Below are 24,053 nucleotides of genomic sequence, written 5' to 3'. Positions count from 1 at the left end.
TTCATCTGTGCATGCACAATGACTGTCTCAAATGTTTATACTTCAGCTTAACTGCAGTGATTATGGATTACGTTTTCAAATTGGATGGAATCTGGTTTGAAGGGAAACATATCAAACAGCATTTGTCAAGAAACTACAGGATATGGGCTATGGGTAGCATCACATATACATGACTTCAACACTAGCAGCGGGGGCTAGTGCAATGTGTACACATCCACTGTATTTTGATGCATTCCCCCGCCCCAAACCAGCTTCAATCTGAATTGAGAAAATGAAAGACTTGTGTTTTAAGCTAGTAATGAGTACATAGCCATAGTAAGGTTACCAGATTTTTTTCAATGAATCCAGGGACACTCTAAATAAATACTACACGTTCAAGACATTGATGCTGCAGCGATGGCGGTGGCAGAGGGGCAGCTGCCACCTTGACCTCAACCGCCACATTTCCCCTTCCTCCGAGGCTTCTATCTCCTTTCTCCGTGAGCCTGGGCAGCCCCGAGTTGTTGGTTCTTTGGTGGTGGTGGTGGTGGTGGTGGTGAAGTGGTGCGCGGTGGATCAGGCATGGAAGGCTTGAGGAGGGCCAAGAGCAGTGGCGGTGAGGCTCGGGCAGCGCAATGCCTTCCTTCCCATCGGAGCAGCCCCAATCCCATTCCTACTTGCGTGCAAGCAGGAGTGGGTGGGGATCCCTCAGCTGGGAAGGGAGGCTTCCCATTGCCTGAGAGATCCCTGCCCCCTCCTCCTTGCACACAAGCTGATAGGCAGCGTGAAGCCGCCTTTCACAGCTGAGAGATCCCTGCCCCGCTCCTGCTTGCATGCAAGTAGAAGTTGGGAGACTGCTTTGATAGGCAGCATGAAGCCTCCCTTCACAGCTGAGTTGCTGGGGTGAGGGAAGGTGGAGGTAGCCCGGAACCTGCATCTTAGAGCCCCCGCACCACCATCATATGGGGACTTCTGAGCAGCTCCTGAAGCCAGCCAGAGCCAACTGCTCTGGGCTCCTGAGACTGCCCTGCTGTGTTTCCCAGGGACATTAGATGAAATCCAGGGACATTCCGCGGATGGAATTTGTCCGTAGACTTATTCACAAATCCGGGGACTGTCCCCGGGAAACGGGGACATCTGGTAACCCTAAGCCATAGTCCACTTATTTGGAGACCACATATAACCAGTGGTGGATTACCCAATAGGCAGACCCATTTTGTGTGTAGGGAACCAGCAAAGCAGGGGTGCAAAATTGTGTGTGTGCGCACCTGTACAAGGAAATCAGATCCTGTCATATGCTGCAATAAATTTATGGGATTTTTAAACTTTCATTTCATTTTAGTTTAGATTTTATTTTGTATTACATATGGGGGGGCACCGTAATATTTTCAGTGCTTAGGGCCCCTAAAAGTCATAATCTGGCCCTACATATCTCTGAGAACAAGATCCCCTTCCCTGCATAGATTCTGCTTTTCGTTTCCCTAAACCAGCAAACTGGCTACATTGCTGATATAGATGCCAGAGGCTATCACAGTATTTTCTGCTGTTGTTTTTGCTTTTTGCAGCTGCAAACATTTAGCCATTGCACCACTACCAATTTACAGCCTCTTTTTTTCTCACAGCCTTGAAAAGAGGCAAAACAGCAGCTGCAGAATGCAATGGGAGTATTGCAAGATAGCATGGCAATGCGGAGCCTTTATCAGCTCCATTGAGAGATCTGGGATTCCACAGGGACGTAATCCGATTCGTGGGAACCCCGTCTTTGGAACCAACAGCGGGCGGCGGGGCTATTGCAGCCAGAGCCGTCCTCAAGGCCCTTCCTTGGAAACGGATGTTGCGCCTTGCCATTCTGCAGGACGGCGTTTCCTCCATTCATATGGCAAAGCGATGCGCAACAAAGCCTGGCGGCATTCCTCTCCCTGCCAAGCGCGCACTGCGTGATCCCTAGGAATAGAATATGCCCCTGGCTTGTCAGGAGGAAGCCGGAGCGTAAGGAGCAAGAGGTCATGAAATGACAATGGAGAAAAGGGGGGGGGTGTTGCAAATCTGAAAGCCTCTGCTGCAAAGAACATTCTGGTAGGGGGAAAAGAAAGTTTGCAGGGGTGGAGTGGCAAGGAGGTCTCTCCTCCCCTATGATGGCAGCTGCCTCGCGTGGCCTGGAGGGAGGCATCAGTCAGCCTAGCAGACCAGACCTCCTCCTTCCACCTTCCCGAGGAGGAGGAGGATCCGGGCCCCGGCTCCGCCTCTCCGCAGCTCTCGCCGCCGCACATTCATTCGCCTCTCTGCAGCCGGGAGCCTGGAGGAGCCTAGCCAGGGGGAGGGGAGGCTGCTTTGCTGGGCTCGGTGCTGCCGCTGGGTGATCCAGCCTGCTCCCGGGCTGCGAGCGCGAGAGAGCCCTCCCCTCCCTCCCTCCGAGCTCCCCGCCTTGCAGCAGCCAGATTCCCCCACCGGCACTTCGGATCCCCTCCGCTCCTCCGTTCCTCCCATCCCCGGATCCGGACACATGGAACTGCTGTGCGTGGAGGGGGTGATCCGGGCCAAGCGGGATCCGCAGCTGCTAAGGGACCGCCGGGTCCTGCAGAACCTCCTGAGTCAGGAAGAGCGCTACAGCCCCCGGGTCTCCTATTTCCAGTGCGTGCAGAAGGAGATCCAGCCCTACATGCGGAAGATGTTGGCTTTTTGGATGTTGGAGGTCTGTGCCGGGATCCCGTTGCCCCCCCTCCCCCTCATGCCCTGCGTTGTCCCTTCCGCTCGCGGGATCAGATCCCGGCTCGCACGACACCCTTTCCCTTACTTCCCATTAAGGCCGGGTTTACTCTGGAGTAAGGCTCTTTGGGTTGCCCTGGGCGAGGACGTCTAGGATCACAGCCCGATCCTGGGCGTGCTTACTCTGGAGTAAATCTCGTGCAGTTCGATGGAACTGGCGCCCCTAGGTGAAGTGCGCGTTGGATTGAGGCCTTGCGATCGGCTGGATCCGGCGGGAGAGCCGGAGTGGGGGATTCAGCCTCTTCTGAATACGGGGTGGGGGGACGTTTTGGAGCAGTAGGTGAGGGGGATCGAAGACCTATTATAACCGGAACCGATGCGTCTTAAAGCAGGCGGGTACGTGGGCCAGCTTGCCTGGGTTGGAGAGAGGCCGGTGGGTCGTGATGAGCGTGGATGGGAATGACTAAAGCAGAGCTCCAAGAGGCCTGTGTGTCCCCCTCCGGTTCTGTCTTTCGGTGCAGGGGCAGTTCAAAAGCACCCTGGCATGCACCTTTCCTCCGCAGTGTGCAACGTGACCTCTAGGGGTCGCCAGTCGCTCGCCCGGTTCGTGCGCAAGATCATGGGGTTGATTAATCTCCCCGCAGTTAAAATCTACAAATTGACAAAACGAGGGCCAGGATGAAGAGGCAGCGGCAAGGGAAGCTGCGAGTACAGGGTGACACAAATACTAAGATCGTCTCCACCTTGGGGGGGGGCGGTATTTTAAACGTATTGCATCAAAAGTAAAAGTCGGGTAAAGGTTTGCTCCGCATGTCAGGCAAATAAATGTTGTGGGTTAGTATCAGAAATGGAACTGGGGTAGGTTCGCTGCCTTTATTCAGGTTGCACTGCTCTGCAGGCAGAAGTTCAACAGGCAAAGCTTTCCCAGACTTGGAAATGGAGAGAGCAGCACTTGTTGAAGAGCCTATGGGAGACAGGGCTGTTATGCTTGCCTTGCAGTTGATTTCTTTAAGAGGCAAGTGCTGTGTGGATGCATATACTTCCTCCCCTCCTCCCTGCAAACGATTGCTTTTGAAAAGTATTCAGAATAAATTGTCATTTGTCCTGTGTGTCAGGAAGTTAATAAATTCAGGCTTGTAAAAAGTAGCTTTCCCAATTGCCTGTGGTAGGTAAGAGTGGCCTCCATAGAAAGTAATTGATTCCCCAAAGCACACTTTTTAGGCTGTCCTTGTAGGCAGGTAGACTAATAAAGAGTTTTTGGTTTTTGAAGTATGACATTTTGTTGGTTTATTTGTAGGGCTGAGCTATTGTTTTTTTAATTTCATAGATATTTAAAACGGATGACTGAGGTTAATATCAAAAGCTTAGAAAGTTCCTCCCTTATTGCACCCATCTCACAGAAGTGTAAATTGCTTCAATGTCACTTAAAGAAAAATGATGACGCAAAAATGACAGCAAATCCATACAAAAACTGCCTCATAGGATGTAGGAAAACTGCCAGCAAAGAAAAATGGGCTTCTGCAAAAGGAGAAACCTCAGTGTTTCATTTACTAAGCTGACTTAATTCAGTGTGGGCAGCGCCTTGGTAACAGTCTAGCCAGTGGTCGGAATAAGGGACTGGAAGTCAGAAGTTTTTTTGGTTTGCATTTGAAGAGAAAGGTCTTAGTTAATACAGTACTGTCTTCATCTGATGGCTTCCTTTGGGCAAGCACCAGTCAAATCAATGGCACAAGTCTTAAGAGGTTGAAGGTTGGGCTCATATTGTTTTGCAGCCAGAGGAATTTGGGATAAGATGGGTCTGAATGGTTGGGCTCTTACTCATTGTGTGTGAGATGCTACCAGCATTTTCAAACCCCAATTCCTCACTCGATATTCAAAATCTGAAACATTTGGACTTCTGCACTTCGTACATGAAACTTGAATATATGGAATCTGAGGGTGTTCAATGCCTCTGCTAGGTAAATGCTCCAGGGATTGTTCTGTTGTTGTTTTTATTAATGTTGTTAGTTCCCTTGACTTTGTTTGGTGGAAAGGTGGGGTTATGATTAATAAAAAGAGAGGCTTACTAAGTTGGTTTGTTAATACGCATATTTTACAGAGCAGTAAATTGCCTCACTGTCTCTTCAAGAAAAATAACGAGGTAAAATATAAATCAATAAATCAGAGTGCTACAACAGCATGGTTTAAGTAGTTAATATCATAAAATCACCATATGACATGGATATTTTCTGTTAGAAAATGCTACGAATCCTTCTCTAAAAAATTGAAAATTACAGTACCTGAGTGTCTTGATTGTGTCAACTTTTATGTGTTTTTACAGGTTCCTATGGAGAAGGGAACTATTCCCATTTTACAGAAAAGAAAGTATGGCTCAGTGAAGTCACTAAGTTTGTCTTGCTTTATCTTTGCACTTGGATAGCAACTATTTTTGAAACCTTCATACAGAGGCCACAGTGGATGACTGTTTTATTTATAAACCCTCTCTTTTGTTGTTTTTGTCAGGTTTGTGAGGAACAGAAGTGCGAAGAAGAGGTTTTCCCCTTGGCCATGAATTACGTGGATCGTTACCTGTCCTGTGTCCCCACCCGCAAAAACCACTTGCAGCTTCTCGGGGCTGTGTGTATGCTCCTGGCCTCCAAGCTGCGAGAAACCATGCCTTTAACAGTGGAGAAACTTTGCATTTACACAGACAATTCCATCACCCCGCGTGAAGTTTTGGTAAGCTGTTTCTTCCTCTTCAGTTCCAAGATTCCTTCTCCCTGTTTCCACAGGCCTAATTTCGCTGCCACTTAAGCATGGATTGGCGCTCTAGTTGCTGTTTTCCATGCATCCTATATGTTTCCTTTCTCCTGCTACACCCAAGTAGACATGATGCTTTTCCATGCCTGTGGGAACCACCATTTTTCTATTCTTGATTATGTCCCCATCGTAATAACTCGGCTGTTGATTATTTTGTATGCACAGTTCACCTGAGATTTCACTCATCCCATTTAACCAGGTTTGTTCCCAATGCACAATTTATATTGGAAAGAAGCCTGTGCCTCTCTCATATTATCTTGCAATGAGCAAGGAATCGTGCAGGATGCAGTGTTTGAAGAGGACACACTAGCTAACCAATTCTATTTGGGACAGAACACGCTACTCTGAATCCAGTAACTGTTTGCACTGTCCCTTTGATGTTGGCTGCCCTGGAATGTTTGGGACAAACACTGAATTTTGCAGAGGTAGCAAAATCTGATTTACTGAACTGAACGGTCCTTGTTGAAGTGCAGACATTATAGCAGCATCGCCATTGTCAGTAGCCGGTCTAGTTGTGAATCAGTAGCATGATGAACAGGCATAAATGTATCCTATGGATAATGGTACTTCTTCAGTTAGAGCTTCCATAAGTATGGGCAGGATTCTCTGTTCTCAAGGTATGGCCATATTCTCTGGTGCTGATCTGATGGCAAATAGTTTCTCTACCAACAGGTAAGTCATCAGTTGTTAGACTAAGGCTCCAGTTCTGTACCCACTTACCTGGATGTAAGCACCATTCAACTCAATGGGTCATACTTCTGAGAAGACATGCATGGGATTCTGCTGTGGGCGCTAATCTAAATTTTTAGCCAATGATGGGTGCACTGGTTAATAACCTGACAGTTCTTTCAAACTGCGGACTTCATATTAATGCAATGCATGTTCTGAAAATGTTAAAAAAGGAGTCCAAAGATTCTCTGCTGCTGAGTTTTCACTGGGTCTTCTGACAGAACCTTTTGGATTGAATGTGGCGCTGGACTTGTAGAGACCAAAAGCTTCTATTGGGAGGCACGTTAAATTCAAGCATGAGTTGCAGTGTTACTTACAGTGTTATCTTATGCATGTTTGCTAAGAGGTAAGTCCTGTTGTGTACAGAAGGCCTTCCTCCCTAATAATTGCATTTAGGATCGAGAGCCTAATTAGGGGTGAAAGATTGGCTGGTGTGTCAGGGCAGTGAAGAGCTCTTAGCATTTAGAACAAGTCCCCTTGGGAAAGGAAAGTTGTGTCTTCCCTTTGAGGGACTTCTGCAGGACTGTACTTTAGGAGACTGCAATCCATTGACATCAGCAGGATGGATTGATTTAAATCAGGGATGTTTAAACCACCAAAGCAAAGGGACTAAACAACTGATTTAAACCAATTTTCCAACTTCCTAATTCATATATTTCCTGAACATATAAACATTCTACTTGGTTGCTTTTAAGCATTAAATCATAATCAGTTTGCCACTAAATAGGGCTTCTATACATAATACAGCATCTCTAGTCTTGCTTTTATAATCTTTAGGACAGCATTTTTCTGTTTAGCTTCATAAACATGTAAACAAAGTCATTCACATAATACAAAATCTCTGGTTTCCCATTTTCCACTACAGAATTTATTTTAGGTATGTTTTCTGTTTTGCTGTCCTTATGCACATGTAAGGAACCTAAGCAAAATTGTTTACTTGAAGACTACGTAACCAGGATTTTGCTTAAGCAAGGGCTGGAAATTGTGCTTGAAAGGCTGGGGGTAAATATTCACAATTTGCCCAATAATAAATATAATGCCCATTGGGTCATGCTTAAACTTTTGATTTCCAAAGTACAGTGTTTTGTTCTTGGGTCATTCTTAATAGAGAAGTAGGTTAACAATATTCTTGATAAAGTGTGGTGGATTTACTTTTAAAAGATGATGAATGTAGCCTTTTAATGTGCTTGTTTGTATTACATTCAGATACCATTTTATATTGTGTGTGTTTTAGATGATACTTAATGTAACTGAAATCCAGGCAGAACAATCCTAAGCCTAAATTGGAAATGTGGGGGCCACCACATCCAAAGCTCTGCTGCTTCTGCTGACCAGGGCAAAAGGAGGCAGGTTGTCTTTCATTTTTTGCTGCACCATCTCTAGACTGGCACAATTGAGGTCCCCATGCCAGGCCCCTTTTATGAGAATGGAATTGCTTAGGATCCAGCCTTATCCCACCCCTGTAATGCTCAGTTTCAGGACCCTACTCTGGCTTCCGCTAGCAGAGTAGCATTCAGTCTGCCATGTCTTGTGCAGCAGTGGCTACATCCCAACCCACAGATTGTGGGGCTAGGCTTATGCAGTTAATTTTTTGCAATCTGATTTAAATATTTTAAAATCTGGCTTTATATATACAGCCACTTTTTGACTGCAGTGCATGTCAGTGTGCCAGATGTTCTTTCAGAAAGGTTGCCTATAGAGGCGAACATTGGTAATCACCACCTGGTTGGAATTTTCTGAAAGGAGGCTGAGATGATCTGTGAATGACCTTGTCTGACAAATTAGAATGTGTGGGTAGAGAAGAACAGAGCTATGATGTCAGAGCAGTTAGGATTTTTCTGAATGCAGATGCAAGCAGGGGAATCCCCATGGCTTCCATGGGCCTTCCTTTTTGGTACAGGCTAGGTGGTTGCAGGTTTGCTTGTACAGAAAGCATTGCTGGGTTTTAATAGGCCGGGGCTAGTCATTGTAGTGCCCTCCAGATGTTTTGCCCCAGCCAGAAGGCTGATGAACAGGGATGATGGGTGTTGTAGTACAGAACATCTGGAGGGCACCATGCTGGCTACCGCTGTACTACGTGTTCACGGGGGTGGGGAGGTTCTGCCCCATTAGTGTTCAAAAGTTTCTCTAGCAAGGTATCTAGGTCTGCTGTGAATTTAAATTTCATACTTGTCTGTACCTTTGGTCCTAATCTTGTAGGATGGGCCATGCAAGCAGTTCCTGTTCACTCATGAATGCCTCTAATTCATCTTGATATCTGACTGAATAATAATAATAATAATAATAATAATAATAATAATAATAATAATAAAAAATATGCCACCCATCTGGCTGGGTTGCCCCAGCTACTCTGGGCTGTTAATACTCCTTTGAACCTGTAAAGATGGGGGATGTTGTAGAAGCAACAGATAGCCAAGTACAACCATTGCTACTAAGACAAAGGTTCTGCTCATTGGGTACTATAGAGCAAGAAAATAGTTGTAAGAAGAATGAGACGGTTCCTCTTGACTCAGCTTCTTCCCACTTCAGTTAGGAGTCCAGACTAGGCAGTGTTCTTAGGCCAAATGTGTTGATCAGATATAAAGAAGCAGCTTTCAATGTTTTGAGACTGGCCACCTTTGCCCATTGGAAAACTATGCATTGTGGCCATATTTCTGTGAGCTACAGCTGCCTGTCTCCAGGAGTAAGAAGAAAAGGTGGGTTTCTCTATTTAAAGGCATCACACATGCTAGGAAGCGGATCTTTAACACAAGATGAACCCAGAGTCGCTGTACATTGCCTAGTGCAGAAACAAAATAGAAGATTTCTGTTATTAGAAGCCAGTGGGTGAACAACCAGGAGACCAGGTTGCGATGGTAATTTGTCCCTTGATCCCAGACCTGCACTTGAAACACTGGTCTTCAGGAAGGGACTCTCAGGTGACTGAGGGTTAGTGGCTCCCTTGGATAACGCTTGGGTGGCATCTGCCCCTGGGACTGAGAGTGTTAATGCTTCACTTACACAACCGCAGAGATCTGCTACTTCCCTCCTGTGTGCTAATAATGTCCCATGCTTCTCTACTTTCACAACGGGGCAGTGAGAGTGATCCAGGGATAGGAAGGAGAAAGCGTCTTCATCAAGGTTTGGACAATGGCTACATCCTGGTGCCTTATCAGGATGTAGCATCAAGCCAGCTCCTCAGCCGCTCCTGGAAGGAAAGCCGCCTCACTTTCCCAGTAGGTCAATTTCCTCTTGCAGAAGAGGAGGATGCCTGCTTGACAGCAGCTCAGCATTCAAGATCATGATGAAGTTATTCTTAGCAGAAGGAAATGATGCAACAAGGAATTTATCCACTTGAAGGAAGCTGGGTTTCCGTCCACGGGTATTATCTAAGTTGCCTTGCACTTCATTCATTCAGCCAGTTTGCTGCGTGCACATTTAGCTGCAGAGATGGCTAGAGGGGCATTTCATGTCAACAGGTCACAAGGTCTTTGGCTTGATGGGATCTGCTTTCACAGTTCATTCAATAACCATCTGGTCTGCCTAGCACTTGGGATTTTTGCTCTCTAAGATGCTCTGGACTGCTCCATAGAGATCAGAGACTGTTTCTTCCCAAAGATCATAAGCCATGGCATCACCATGGGGAGCAAGAAAACTTTTCCAGTGTTTTAGAAATCTGTTGGGCATTAATTGGCTCTTTATGAACTTCCCTGGGCATGAAGTGGTAGAACGAACTGTTCCACTTCAGGTTACAAAGAATGTGTGCATGTCACATTTTTAACGCTCCCCGATATAAAACATTCCCTACAAATGGGGAACAAAGCATAACAATAAGAGAGGGCTAACTTAGGATCTTTCTCTCTGATACGCTAGTATTTTTATCTATAAAGGCACCACATATATTCGAGCAGAATATTTGTGGTGAATATTTACATTGGGGAGCATTTAAAAAATGGCACCCCTCTGCCTGCAGCCTGATGGTCCAATCTGCTACTTCAGGATTCTATCGCTTCATTCATCTGCCAGCAAAAACCAGGCAGCTTCTGTTTCTTAAGGCCACCCAGTACACATACTTCTTTTTCAACTTGGTAATGTGGTTGTGGGTGCTGACTGTACCCTAAGCTATGAAGGGTACTGCTTGAAGTTGTTTCAGTTTTCACCAAGGATTATAGCACCTTTAGCTTTCCTTTCTTGCAGAAGAGGCAACAGTGCACATTCAACTGAAGTTTCCTATTTGCACAATGGACTCCTTTCCTCCCTGTTTCACTATCTCTTGCTGAGAGGGTTGGGTGGCAAACTGCATCTGGGATAGTTGTCCTTTTCTGCAGTTTTTTTCTGCTAGTTTGATGTGTGGATATGCTGTTGTTGATGTGAAGAGGGAATCTGTTCCATAAAGTAACACATGGTGTAAAATTGCACCGTTAGAGTGCCTTTGGGACATCTTCAGAATCAGGATCTTAAACCCAAAGAATTTAAATGGTGTCTCTGTGATGTAGCGCTGTCCATATATCTGTGGCTCACAGTAGCTTCTGCTACCCCAGTCCTGGTCACCATGTCTCCCAAGTGACTGATCATGCAGCTGTAGCGTCATAAGAAAACATGGTGGCTGGAGCTGGCCTAGTGGCATCCACTGCAGGCTTTTGGAGAAAGGTGGGAGAGAGTAATGGGTGGTGAAGGCAGGCAAGAACCAGAGAGCCAGTTGGAGATGCTTTAGAGGCCTGATGCAGCTCATCAGCTGCCTATTGAGAAATGTCTATAGAGGAAGTTGTGGTATTGAAAGTAAACTAAGGGTTCCATGGAAAAAAATGTAGAAAAAAATCTTGATGAGAAAGCAAGGGCAGGCATGCGCAAAGTATATTCCAGAACGTTGTGTGTTTAGCCCTGTCCAAGATTCAGAAGGGGTCATGTGCAAATTCCACATAAGTTGCCCAGGTCTGTATTTTTCCCCTCTCCAGGGATTTTGATACAGAAGAAATGCAAAACCGCTCTTGAATCGCTCTGGGATTGATCCAGAGTAAATTAGTTGCCCTTGGGTCCCAGTAAAATCAACACGACTTGTTAGTCATGGCTTAAAACTTTGTTCCTATTGAAGTAAATGGGATCTAACTGCAATGTACTCCGTTTGGATCCAGCTTTCTTGAGTTTAGAATGCAGTTTGGGCTTTAGGCACAAAATCTGCTGATTAGGCAAATTGGAGGGGAGACACGTGCATGCAGAATGCCACAATTTCTCCCTTAAATGGTTTTTGTGTCAGATCTCTGCATAGCTTTTAAACTTGAGGAATTTAGCAGTTTGCGGTGTTGGAGCGGGGGCACCTCCTCAGGGAGAAACTGGGGTAAAGTGGGTGTTTGGGGTGGGGGCTTTCTGTTCACAGCTATGCAAGCATTCAGGTCCCCTGTCGCTATCTGAAGAACTGCAGCGGTAGTTATGTAACATCACTGCTGTCCGGCATGCTCAGTTTTCTGTTCTGTGTTGGTGGTTGTTTTCTTTTAAGTGACCCAAACTGAGCCTGTGAAGTGTCAGGGGAAAGTTCAGGAAAAGGATGTTTGCTGTTTCGAGCAAAGCGCTGCAGCTCCTCTGTTCCCTTTCCAATTGCCAGGCTTGCTTCTTCCTACAACTAAAGCAGTTTGGAAACTGCCATGAACTGGCATTGCTACAAGTGGAAGGAGGCGATAAAAATGGGATACCATTTTAAGCAAAAGAGGAAGGCAGCTTCCATGCTGCTGACCCCAAAAGCACCTGAACTTCTGAAGTGTTGGGTCTTAATAACACATGCACACCTTGCATCATGGAGTTTCTGTGGGCATCATTGACTGGTGAATGTTAGCCTAGAATGCAGTTTGTTCTCCACAGGGCTAGTGCACCAGTCCACTTTGATGTGTCTAATTGACTGTATTCTGTGCTTAGATGACAAATCATTAGTGGGTTTGGATGTTGTATAGCTCTGCTTTCTACTTAAACCTGTAAATTCATTCCTTAGGAGAGTAGAGAGGAAGAGTGGTCAACATATACCACGAGCAATAGCAGAAGGCATACTTGCCTGCAATTCCAACTAAAGGACGGAAGAGGGCAGAGAGCAATTGGCCACATTCTCATGTCACACTCACTATAGTTTTGTATGACATGTATGGGAAAGAGTGAACCTCATGTTTGGCCATTCTCTTGTCCTGCCAAGTGGCTAGGGGGAGTTCAGAAATGTTTGCCTCCACTCTTACCTAACTCCTGTTTGTTGTGTCATCCAGACAAGCAAACTGAGGTTTATACTAATTGCAGCTACTTTCAAACAAGCCAGCTACAAACCACGGTGGCTGAAGCTGGCTTGTTTAAACTAACCATAGTTCTGGATCTGGACAACATGGCATTCTGTGGTTAATCAAGGGCAGAAGTTATGAAACTTAGTGTGCAGTAGTGTACAAGCTGCAGTTCTTGGCTAATACATCAAGCCACTGTGTGATCTCTGCTTGCAGCAGGATTCAATATCTTCCTATCTTTATGAATGCTAGCAGATTCCACATTATCTCCACAGGACTATTCCAGCAAAGCAGGTCCCTTGCATCCCCGACCATTGGCTGTTGTAATTGATATGTCTTACGAAATACATCATGTGTCTTTTGAACCACTGTTGTTTTGTAGTTTGAAGTTGGTCAAAAAGGCCCATTCTATTTTAACACTCTATTGTGTTTTCATTCAGGACTGGGAGTTTTTAGTCCTTGAGAAGCTAAAGTGGGACCTAGTGTCAGTGATAGCCAATGACTTCTTGGATCATATTCTCCAGCGGCTCTCGCTTCCCCAGCAGAAGGTGGACTTGGTGAAGAAGCATGCACAGACGTTCATTGCATTGTGTGCTACAGGTATACTTCCTTGGAATGGTGGAGCATAGTTAAATTACAGGGCTAAAATGAAACAGAACTTGATTTTTATCCCTAGCTATACTAAACAAATTATCAGTGGCATCTTAGGATCTCATTTTTCAGAGACACCCAGCTTTTCCCCATTGATACTAGAACCTTTGACCTCTTTGGTTTCTCATGACTGAAAGGCAAGGATGATGAATATTAGGCAAACTATTGTTTATAAGGTTTCCTTGTTGAAATTTGTCACAAAAAGCCACATTGCATATTAAAGACACATCCACCCCAGCACTCTGCTCTCAGAAGCATCTAGCATTTGGCTACTAAAGTAATTGGCTCTCCCTTGATAGTCTTTTGGGCTGGGACAGTTTGTACAACAACATTGCAGAGTGCTGTCTTTGTTTGATTTAAATGAGAATGCAATGTGTAAGCCCACCAAATAGAATGGTAAAATCCATTTGTCCATCTGAAGTTAACACCTCAACACGGTGGGGGTGGGAGCTCCTCTCAACTCACTTTCTTCCGTCACATGAGAAATGCCTGAAGAGGACTTCAGCGTTCCTCCTGTTCATTGGCCAGGCCACTCCTGGAAAACCTGCTCATAATATTCTATTGGCAAACTATTTCTGTAAGCTAATGGATTGCGTGCTTTTAAGATACTGTAGCTGGATGGTGGGAAGTCCTAGGACCTCTCAGGGACAATAGGAAAGGCCTTAATGGTAATGTGTTTGTTTGTGGGGTGCTGTTATCACAACTTGGCTGGAAGCGGTAGTGAGCAAAGAATTCGTGTCATCCTTTCTCCTGACACCCTCTCTTCTTCCTTCTGGAATTTGTAGATTACACATTTGCTATGTATCCCCCATCCATGATTGCTACTGGAAGCATTGGAGCGGCAGTCCATGGCCTCTCTACCTCATCCGATGATTTTTCTGGCGAGGAGCTTACGGAACTGCTTGCTAGCATTACTGGCACAGAGGTGGTGAGTATGGGCTCAGTGGGGAACAGGGCTCTGGTTCTGGGGAGTTGGGATCCTGCTTGTATTTTGCTGTTTGACTCAAGGCAAGCTTACTCTGGCTTCATCTGCCCAAGCCCAGAGATCTTGCTTTTACTTATGAAGTGGCATTTGGCATCTCTCTGCAGAAACTATTGGATGGACCTAATGTGCCTCATCTTCTACTTGCCAACCTCTTTGTTTTAGAGGCAGACGACAGCCATGCAGTATTATGATGACAATTATTTCAATCCAACCTTTATGTTAATTAGATGTCCAAGACAGGAAATAAGGCCAGGAAAACCTGTAGCAATAAAGCATATCACATCAATGAATACATTTTAAAAGTAGTAGCATTAAGTCCAGGAAGTGCCTGAGCTGCAGCCACCTCTTTTTTTAAGTGTACAAAGCACATGAGGAGACGTATGTTTGGAGAGAACCTCTGCTCCATTCATCTTGGTGGAGTAGCTGCTCTTTTGGGAAGAAAGGCTTCAGGACTGAAAGTTGCTGTCTTATTTTGTAACCTAAGTGCACACCTGTGAGGCAGGAAGGGCCCATTATATCAGAGAGAAATAAACAGGGAATGGGACAGACATACTGCTGATAGCGCCATCTTATTGTAGGTGCAGAGAGGGTAGTCACAAGTATCTGCAGTACACTACCATCCTTTGAAATGATCCTTTGGACATGGACAATTCTTGTGGTTCAGTTTATCGTCCTGTTCATGCTGCCCAGAAATATTGTGCAAGGTGTCCTTCTGGAGTTCACCAGCCTCTCCTTTCTCCGTTGGTCCCCCTTAGATGGATACAGCGTGAAAAGCTGCAGTGGAAGGAGAAATCTGGGCAGCCCAGATGTGGCATGAGGGCAGTTCCATAACCTGTGTTATCCCATTAGACAGAGTGGGGGAACTTTTTCAGCCGGAGGGCTGTGTTCCCTTTATGGACATCCTTTCAGGGGCCACATACAAGCTCTGGCCCTGGCTAGAGGCAAAATGGGTGGGGAACCAAATGTAAATTTCACTTTTGTACTGCAAGCTATATTCTACAAACGTTTGTAGCCCTCTTTATCCTCCATCCAGACAAGCAGGAGACAGGATGCATTCCTGCAAATGCTCAGGATACAAAGCAGGGCCAGCTAGGGGCGTGGCCTGAGGAGGCTCCTAAGGACCTGGCAGAGAGGTCTGGGGGGCTGCATTTCTTCCCCGCCCCACCCCTGCTGTAAGAGCAGCCATCCCAGTTTGTGACGTCGACAATGGACCTTTTTTCAGCAGCTTGGAGACTAATTACTTAATTTGGCACAAGATTCTGCACGGAACAGCTTATTTCATCATGTCCGGGTATCCATTGAGAAGAGCCCATTCTTTCTTAAACTCCCGTCTGATGCGGAAGGGCTTGCATCCTCCAGAAACGGAAGACACCGTTGGCTTTCTTCGCCTACTCAATGCAAAGACTGCATGGTTGGCAGGCTTTCCTCTCTATCCTTCCCTTCCCTCCTGATTCCCAAGCTAGTGTTCACTTCTTGGTCCAGAGCCAGCGCAGCAAGTGGCTGTGTCTCTTCCCTGGCCGGTGGGGGTTGACATGAATTTGGCTGTTTCTCTAAAGCCCAACCACGTTTCCCAAATGTGCCGTGCCAGCTCCTGGCCCGCTGCTGAATGGGTGATGGCTGCATGATGCAGGTGGCTCTCCCACCGATGGCTTGCATGAGGTCCCAGATCAGTTGCTCCTCTTTGTCCCGGGTACACAGGAGGCCTTTGAAAAACAGCCATTCACCTCAATGGACAGGTGTTAGGGATTGGGCTGGCCGATGGGGAAGGGATAGAACCAGCTTAGCATCTGTTCATGTGGCGCGGTGTCAGATTCCTGTCAGGGGCAAGCATGGAGTCCAAAGAAGTTCATTTCAAGCAGAATTCCAGGGCGCTCCCTGGGTGCCAGAGGGGCATCAGAGAGGAGGGGGAAGCTGAGCTTTTCATGTCTCCCGCTACCTGGCGGAAGCTGAAAGGCGGAGCGAAGGCTCTGGGATTGGACCTCTCCCGCAGATCCAGCCATCGCTGCTTGACAGTCGTGGAGCAGAAACTTATCTCTTGCTGGGTTTTCTTTGGCCTCTTGCCCTAGTCTCTGAATTGCCCGCAGCCAGCTGCTTGCAAGCTGCTGCTGTGAATGAGGCGGAGTTTGAATGCTGGTCCTGTGAGCACAGTTGATCGAAGACAGCAGAGAACAGGTGGAAGGTGGGGAGAGGATTACAAAAGTGACCCATAAAGAGCAGATTAGAAGCACTAAAAGTAGCCAAGGCTTGGTGCCACAAAGAAGCTTGGGCCTAGCCTACGTTGGAACGCTGAGCTTATCTTGCTGATTGGGAGGGTCTTTCCTTTGCCCAATTCCTTTTGGCTGCACTTCTGCTCTTTGTGTCTTTTTGAAGTTAATTAGAAGACAAGCTCGGGGTGAAGATGCCTCTTTGTGGTGTCCCCTGCCATCTCATCTGCCACACCTAACAGGCTTTTGCTGAAGGTTCAGTGGGTAGGGGCTTCAAACTGTGGCTCTGTTCTCACTTGGTTGGCCCTCTTGAGGTGAAAATGCTACTTCATATTAAAGAAGCATACATCACTAAATTATATATCTGGGTAGGCTTTCTGGTATTTATATTAGGCCTGCCTCATTTTAATAGATGCTTCCATGATGTTTTGCCTACAAAGGTACCAGTCCAATTAAGATGTTGTGCTTGGGGCCTACCAAGAAGTTTGGTTAATATCAGTCAAAGGGTTCATGGTTTGGGTTTTTTTGGTTACCTCTTGAGCTGTTGGTTACTGTGCAGGTTCCAGCGAGCCAGACAGTACCTATTTTTTTTCTCTGCCAGTTCATCTTCTGTAGTAAACATGCATCCTCAAGGCTAGATAACAACTTCAGTCATAATCAACCTTTGATTTCTGCTGCATTCCAGTTTTCCTTGATTTTTACTTGGAGTCAGGAGAACATGCTCTGTATCTACTTCAGAACATGAGTTTAGGCTGCTAGTCTGGGACTTTGTACATACTGCGATATGCTGTCCGTAGTTATTCAATCTTCCTGTTTTGGGTATCTGTCTGTTGCAAGCCACATCACCTGGCACAACTTTTAAAATCCCGAGACTTGAGTTTTTGTTCTCATGTTTCTAGTCCTCACTGTCAAAGAAAGTTAAGTGTGAGACTGAGGGTAGTGGAGACTGGCTCACAAATGAAAAGGATGTAGAATAGGATTTGTGTGATCTGAACTTACCTTATACCTCCTATATCTTCTCCACACCTGCATTCTTTCCTTTCCTATCAATATGTCCGTTTCATCCATTTCATTAATTGCTTGTCAGGGTTAGCTGAGGGTAAACACATTTAGATACGAATTGCTTTGTCATTGGTGTTACATCACATTAGCCAGCATGTTACTGCCCACCCTCCATCCCTGAGTTGCCCCATGTCTTGTGCTGGCATCTCTCTTGCCTACAACTCACTGGACACTTCCAGAAGTGCAGAAACATGCTTTGAAGGGTCAGTTTGACTCTTTATGGCTGTCAATAGGCCATGCTATTCCTGTAGACATACAGCACTGGTTCATCATAGCCACATTGCAAGATCACAAGTTCTTTAGAAGGGTGCCTTCCATTGGTTCATCAGTGCTAACCCGATGGCACTCCAGATGTTTCTGGCCTTCAGCTCTTTCACATGGCCAGTGGTTAGGGATTATGGGGGTTGTATTTCAGCATTATCTGGAGCGCCAAAGATATTAGCTGCCTTGTTCTCCACTGAGCAGTAGCACCTCTCCAGGGTACAAGACCGCCCTGAAGAAACTTGAATTTCAACTTGGGGTTTTCTTCATGCAGCACATGCATTCTACCACTCTTAATAGTCCCTCGGTTTCTGAACAGTGCTGGAATCCCCTCTGCAAAACAGACTTGCAAGGTTCAATTAACAAAAAAGCAGCTTTTGGTTCCCATACAAGTGCTTCTGAATTCCTTTAATCAATCCTCCTTTCATAGTATTGCTTCCCGTTCCTTCCCTTGCACCCACAAACTGGCCAATAAATTTAGAATGGCCTTTGCTGAGCTCTGGCTTCTGTTGGGTGGAGGTTTTAGAGGCCACAGTTACTGGAACTGTCTTGGGGAAGGAGTGTTGGGTGTTGCTATTTTTACTTGCCACATCCTCTGTCAATTTCTAAGAACTAAACGTGGATTCTTTGTAAGATTATGTATGTGGCAGGATCCTGCAAATGGACCCAGCCTCGGGGAGCCGGCTGGGGATCCAATCAGAACCCCGGCGCTCTGCAGTGCAAAATGTCAGTTTTCTTGTAATCTGGGGCAAGAGGGCGAACCCTGGCCTTTAGAGGAGGTGCAGCAGCGATGGGGTTCATTGGGGCTCACCACTGTGACTCATTGCAAAACGAGAGGGGTTTCCTCATCTCAAATCGTTGCTGTATGCGGCTCCTCCCAAGCGTAAGGTCAAGATTTCCCCTTGCATTAATGCCTTGGCAGTAGCATTTTCAGTCACATGCAGGCTAGTGCATTCAAAGTGGGGTGGGGTTCAGTGTACTGCTGAACACGTCCTAGTGCTATGACGTAAAAGCAATTAGCCTTCAAAGAAAGTTCTAGAACAGTGGTTCCCAATTAGCTAAGTAGTGCAGACCCCATTTTTCAAAAGCCAGGCCATGGACTCCCTACATTTGAAAATTTTGATATCTCTGTGGTAGTTTTTATGTGCGGCGGGGTGGGACAGAGCACATGTCTTCTGACCTATATGAGAGCACTGTCCCCCAAAACGGGATATCCCGGACAATTGACAAGTATGTTCCATGGACCAACCAATTGAGAACCACTGTTCTAAAAAGTTCATGGGCTTATATTCTAAGACAGGCTTATAGATTATAATGGAAGCTTTCCACAGTTGGGGAGTGGGTGAATTGGGGGTGGGACTGAACATACGCCATGTGTGGAGTAGTTAGGGTTGAAACCCTACATATTTCAGGTACTTAATATAGCAATCAGTGGTTTGGGGAGGGGAATTTTTTGCAATGCCTTACTTGTCCGTGGAAATGTTTCCATTTTCTAAATTCCTTAGTAACAAGGATGGGTGCCAGTTGCAAATAAGTAAGAGACAAGCTTGACAGTTTTGAAGTTTTTAGCTTTGCATAATAAATATAAGTAAAATAAACACAATAAATTAGATCACTCTCTAGGATAGGGTTGGGGAATTGGATCTGGCTGGTGGGCCAGATCTTTATCTCCATGCCAAGGCCCCCCCCCAATGTGCGAAGTTTGGTGGGTGGGGTCACCCACTTGTCAATCAGCTGATATCACAGTGACACCTGGTGATTCCCTTTTTGCCTGTGCAGTTTGAAACCAAACCACAAAGGTAAAAAAGTGGACAGCATTTCCCTGTCACTGACTATCAGCTGATTATTGTTTCTCGGGAAGCACTGAATTCAGAGCTTGCAAATCCCCTTGCACAGGACTTCTCAAGTGCCATCAATCAGCTGATTAACACAGCTTTGCAAGCCCTGAGCAGAAAAAGCAATGATAAGGATTAGGGCAAATTCTGACTTCGCATTAAAGTTTGTAAGGTGTGAAGTGTTAGTGACTGACCAGGAATGAGATTTTGGTGTGTTAGGTTGAATAAAATGTTGACCCAGTGTACAGCAGCGCTAAAAAGGGCAAAATCTGTATTAGGGAGCACTAGAAAAAGGGACTAACAATCAAACTGCCAAGATCAGAAAAGTGTTACACAAACGCATGTTGTCACCGCACTTGGACTGCAGTGTTCAGTTCTGGTGGCCACATCTCAAAAAGGGTATCATAGAGCTGGAGAATGTTCAGAAAAGGGCAACTCGCTAGTGAGGAAAAATTACAACATTTGAGGTCTTTTATGTTTAAGAACAAAGGCAAGTAAGGAGAAGCGGGGTAGAGGCGTATTAAATTTTGCAGAGTGTGGAGAAACGAAACAGAGAAGTCTCCCCCCTCCTTTCATAATACCAGAACTAGAGGTCATTCAATGAAGCTGAACACGGGAAGGTTCAGGGCAGACAAAGGAAAGTATTTCTTCACACATAAACTGTGAAATTCGCCCCTACAGGATATAGAAATGGCTAGCAGCTTGGGTGACTTTGTACCACCTCCATTCTCATAGGTGGCATGTCTCAGAGTACCAGCTATGGTGTTGCTCTCCTGTCCTGCTTGCAGGCTTCCCAAAAGCACCATGTTGGCTACTGTGAGATCTAGATGAGCCTTTGGTCTGATCTAACAGGCATCGTAGTCTTGAGAACTGCAAACTGAGACTATTGCCATTGAATTTTTAATAAGTATTTTCAAAAGGCTCCAAGGGAAAGACTCACAGAAGCCGCATTCAGACTCAATATTTGCTAGATGTGTGGAGGCACAACTAGGGTAATTTAGCCTGCTGGAATTCATATTTGAAACACTTAATTTTTTTCAAGTAGAAGCATAGCCTCCGCCGTCAGGTACTGGTCACCTATATAGAATGCTTGAGCCTGGTCTCAGGCTTAGGATACGGAACAAGGATAAGGTATTTCTAACCCTACTTCATAAGACCTTCCTGTTCATACATAATAGAATAATCAGATCTCTACTAGGATGCTAGTTGCCCCGCAAACCCCTTTGAATGATATTGAATGAATTCACAGTGAATGTGCTCCTTCACTGGAGCAAAAAGCCTATCGTCCAAACCAACCAAAGCATAGATGTTTGAAGGAGCTCTGTTATTGCTGCAGTGAAAATTTAAGTGGAAATGAACAGCACCCCCTTCTTCTCTCTTCTTTCTCAGGACTGCCTGAAAGCTTGTCAGGAGCAGATTGAGGTGGCCTTAGCAGAGAACCTGAAACAGACCTCACAGCCTCGCCAAGAGTACAGCCCCTCCAAGGATGCCGTTTACCCTGACAGCCAGGATGTCAGCCTGACCAGCACACCTACGGATGTCACAGACATCAACCTGTGACCAGCCCCTCCCTCCAATCACCCAGCTCCCAGCAAGTAGAACTTAACGCAGGAAAAGAAGCCTCCCGGAACATTCTGCCTGTGCCATGTGATCACCGAAGAATAAGGGGAGTGGGAGAAAATGACCCCATGAGCATAACCTTTGTAATGAGATCGTGTGGGATTTGGGTCTTGGAGGAATGGCGTGGGAGGGACTCCAAAAGGGAATAGACCCCTTGCAGTTGGACTGTTTCTGCCTTGCTAGCCTGGTTTTTCCTAGGATCAGGGGACCTTCCTGTGGTGTTTTGAGCCACGCTTGAACTTGAGAAGGATAGGTGAGCTTAGCGTCAGTTCAAAAGTTCTTCAGTTTGGGTTTGCTTCATTGGAGGACGCGCTGCTGATCACTGCTGTTTTGTCCCAATCTTTGCTGCATGCCTGTTGCATGTGTGTCAAGAGAGAAAACGCACTTTTGTTATATAGACCTCCTTCACCTTCACATGAAGAAGTTGAAACATGCACCTGAGACATCCTTGGCTGAAGCCGCTCTGCTCACCCAGCCATGTGTGGCACCTGGTAGAGAGACCAGGCTATATTTAAAGTCCAGCACTGGAATCTCTTTACCAGTCCCAAGGAAGTCTTAGTTCTCCTTTGATTATTAATAGTATCACAATCCATTAACCCTTCAGAGTCTTTTAGCCCGTTCAGGAGAAATAAGTGGGTTTTGGTTCGCTTTTTGTAGGTGCTTGTAAAGTGCTGCTTTCCATATAAAATATTGGGGGTTGGGGAGAATCCCCTCTTCACTAGAAACCCAAGGGGAAAATTTCTACTTGCTGCACCAGTTGCCTTCTCTTACTCCTGTGAGACCCGAGTTACTTTATTTATTGTGAGGATCAAACCATACAAAGCCACAAAGCACGATCAGAAGCTCAGTAGGGTATATCGTCCTGATTCATCCCTTTTGCCATATAACAGAGTGCCTTAATGTCCTTCCTCGTCCTCCTTCATACCTCTCTGGGCTGCTTACTTTGATAGAGTTATGGTCATTCCCGATCAGAGTACACCCAACAAGTGCTGCTATACTTGTATGTACAAATCCCTCCTGTCTTCACTGCCAAAAAAGAAACAAAAAAGGGCAGGAGAGCTACATGCAAGGGATGGGTGATGGAGGAGAAGGAAGTCCAGCTATACAAATCTATTCTGAGCAAATAAAAAGGGGGTCAAGAGTGATCTCTTTCCCCTAAAGAGTTTACAATATAATGAGCTGTGACTGCACTGGACTAGAGAGTTGTATTGTTCTTGTGTGTTTTGTTCAGGAAAAAGGTGTGTATGTGTTTTTCCTAAATGCTGCTTTTATGAGAGACTTTAGAAACCTTTGGTGTGGGGGAACTGTAGCAATGGGAGCAAACTTTGTCTTTTGAATTCTAGTGGCATTTCATTATTCAACCCTCCAGCTGGAAAAAGAAACATGAACTGATGCTACCTAAAACACCACTGGAGAGCCGTCACCTTGGCCAACAGGAAAAAGCCTCTCTCTTACTATGTTTTTGCCTTTCCTTTTCCCTCATTGTGCTTATGCCGATTAGTCAAAATTAATGTGCTATCAGCATTTCTGATAAGTAAGTCTATTGAAACAAGTTTGAAGACGAGAGGAATGTATTTTATAGATACATCCACCCAACGATATATTAGAGCTTTGAATAAAGTTTGTCAATATGATAGTCACTGTCACTCGAAACCCTCCTGTTAAGGAAACTATACCTTACTGATATTTTACCATACTGCAATAAAGCATTTTTTAAAATTGGCACTCTCTTGTCGTCTTTCCTGGGTGATGGAAATAAGACTGAAAAGAACCAAATGCATCTAAAATACAGCTTGCTTGACTTGTTCCTCTAAGAAATCGGCCTGTTGAGAATAAAAAACAAGAACGCTTTCTTGATTTCTGCCTTGCTAACGTAATCCACTTTTAACAATTCGATTCTGACAAGCTGATTTCAAAACACGGGAGGCCTCTTGGCTGTAGCAACTTTGGCTAGCTGTTCTAGATAGCAAGTAGTCTATATAGGTTTATAGCAACCAGTATTCTTGTAAGACCTTTGTGTTATGTTATGCCTGTCTCTCTTCATGAGTCTTACCCCCTCCTACCCTATTTACTTCATGATTTTTGCAAGGACAAGCACACAGCTGCTGCTTCCTACAAGCAATACAAAGGAAGTGACCCAAGACACTGATACAGTCAGCTTGCTGGCCATCCTTCTGCTCTACCCCAAGCCACTCGCTGCCCTGGCATACAGAAGAGCTTTATCCTTAGCATGACATCTTTCTCCAGTCTGAGACCCATCCTTGCAGGTTTGCCTTAGGCACTAAGCATGGGAGATCTCCAGCCGTACCAGCACTAGGCGGCTTCAGCAGGCTCATTTACCAGCTCTGCGTGGAGTTAACAGCTTTCGCCTGTGACCGCTTCGGCTAAGTGATGCCAAGTAGATAGATGGGAGACGTGCAAATTGCTCTGTAATCTGCGCTCGGGCAAGAGGCTGTCCTAGGGGACATCTTCCCAGCGCAAACAAACTTACTGCACAGAGGAGCCACTCAACCAAATCTCCCCTGGAGCTAAAAGCTGTTCAAAACCAATTACTCTTCTCTACCCAGCTGCTGCTGGAATAGCACTGAGAGCGTCTGCTTTGTGAACATGGGCATCAACGCTCAGACATTTAATGCGGCCCTAGGGCTGCAAAGCACAGGAGGCCAGCATTGCTGGTGCCTTACCAATAGGAGAGGGTTGCCCTCGGATATCCTCTCCTTGTTAACCAAGGCTAGAAACGTAGCTGCAGCAAGACTCCAAGCATCTAGAGCAAGGATGGGCAGCCAGAGGGCAGCACAGAGCCTTCCTTCACTCCCCCATTGGCCTGGCAAGTCCCCAGAGAGTTGTGCCCACTTTCCCCCACTGCCTAGCTATCAAGCTGGGAAAAGTGCCGTTCCCATGCTGCTAATAGAGGGAAGCCAGGGAAAGCCAGGGAAAATATACCGTGGAAAGAAGCCATTATGGGAACAGGCTTGTTAAAGCACCACAAGTG

The 24,053-nt window shown here is 45.8% G+C and overlaps 1 protein-coding gene across 1 annotated transcript; it reads left to right on the top strand.

Moving 5' to 3' along the window:
• The first annotated feature begins 2,040 nt into the window (after positions 1-2,040).
• On the top strand, positions 2,041-22,786 carry CCND3 (cyclin D3). Its single transcript, XM_053393144.1, has 5 exons — positions 2,041-2,671; positions 5,188-5,403; positions 12,884-13,043; positions 13,880-14,022; positions 20,831-22,786. The coding sequence occupies exons 1-5, from the start codon at positions 2,483-2,485 to the stop codon at positions 20,999-21,001; spliced, it is 879 nt and encodes a 292-aa protein (XP_053249119.1). The 5' UTR covers positions 2,041-2,482; the 3' UTR covers positions 21,002-22,786.
• Positions 22,787-24,053: the final 1,267 nt, after the last annotated feature.

Source organism: Podarcis raffonei, chromosome 6 (assembly GCF_027172205.1).
Source record: "Podarcis raffonei isolate rPodRaf1 chromosome 6, rPodRaf1.pri, whole genome shotgun sequence".
Taxonomy (NCBI): domain Eukaryota; kingdom Metazoa; phylum Chordata; class Lepidosauria; order Squamata; family Lacertidae; genus Podarcis; species Podarcis raffonei.
The sequence above is the reverse complement of the archived record's forward strand: the minus strand, read 5'-3'. Positions and strand labels throughout refer to the sequence as shown.

Excerpts from the sequence above, each read along its gene's own strand:
- CCND3 (XM_053393144.1), top strand. The coding sequence starts at position 2,483 with ATGGAACTGCTGTGCGTGGAGGGGGTGATCCGGGCCAAGCGGGATCCG. Across the intron at positions 2,672-5,187 it reads TGGCTTTTTGGATGTTGGAG|GTTTGTGAGGAACAGAAGTG; the intron begins GTCTGTGCCGGG and ends TGTTTTTGTCAG. Across the intron at positions 14,023-20,830 it reads GCATTACTGGCACAGAGGTG|GACTGCCTGAAAGCTTGTCA; the intron begins GTGAGTATGGGC and ends CTTCTTTCTCAG.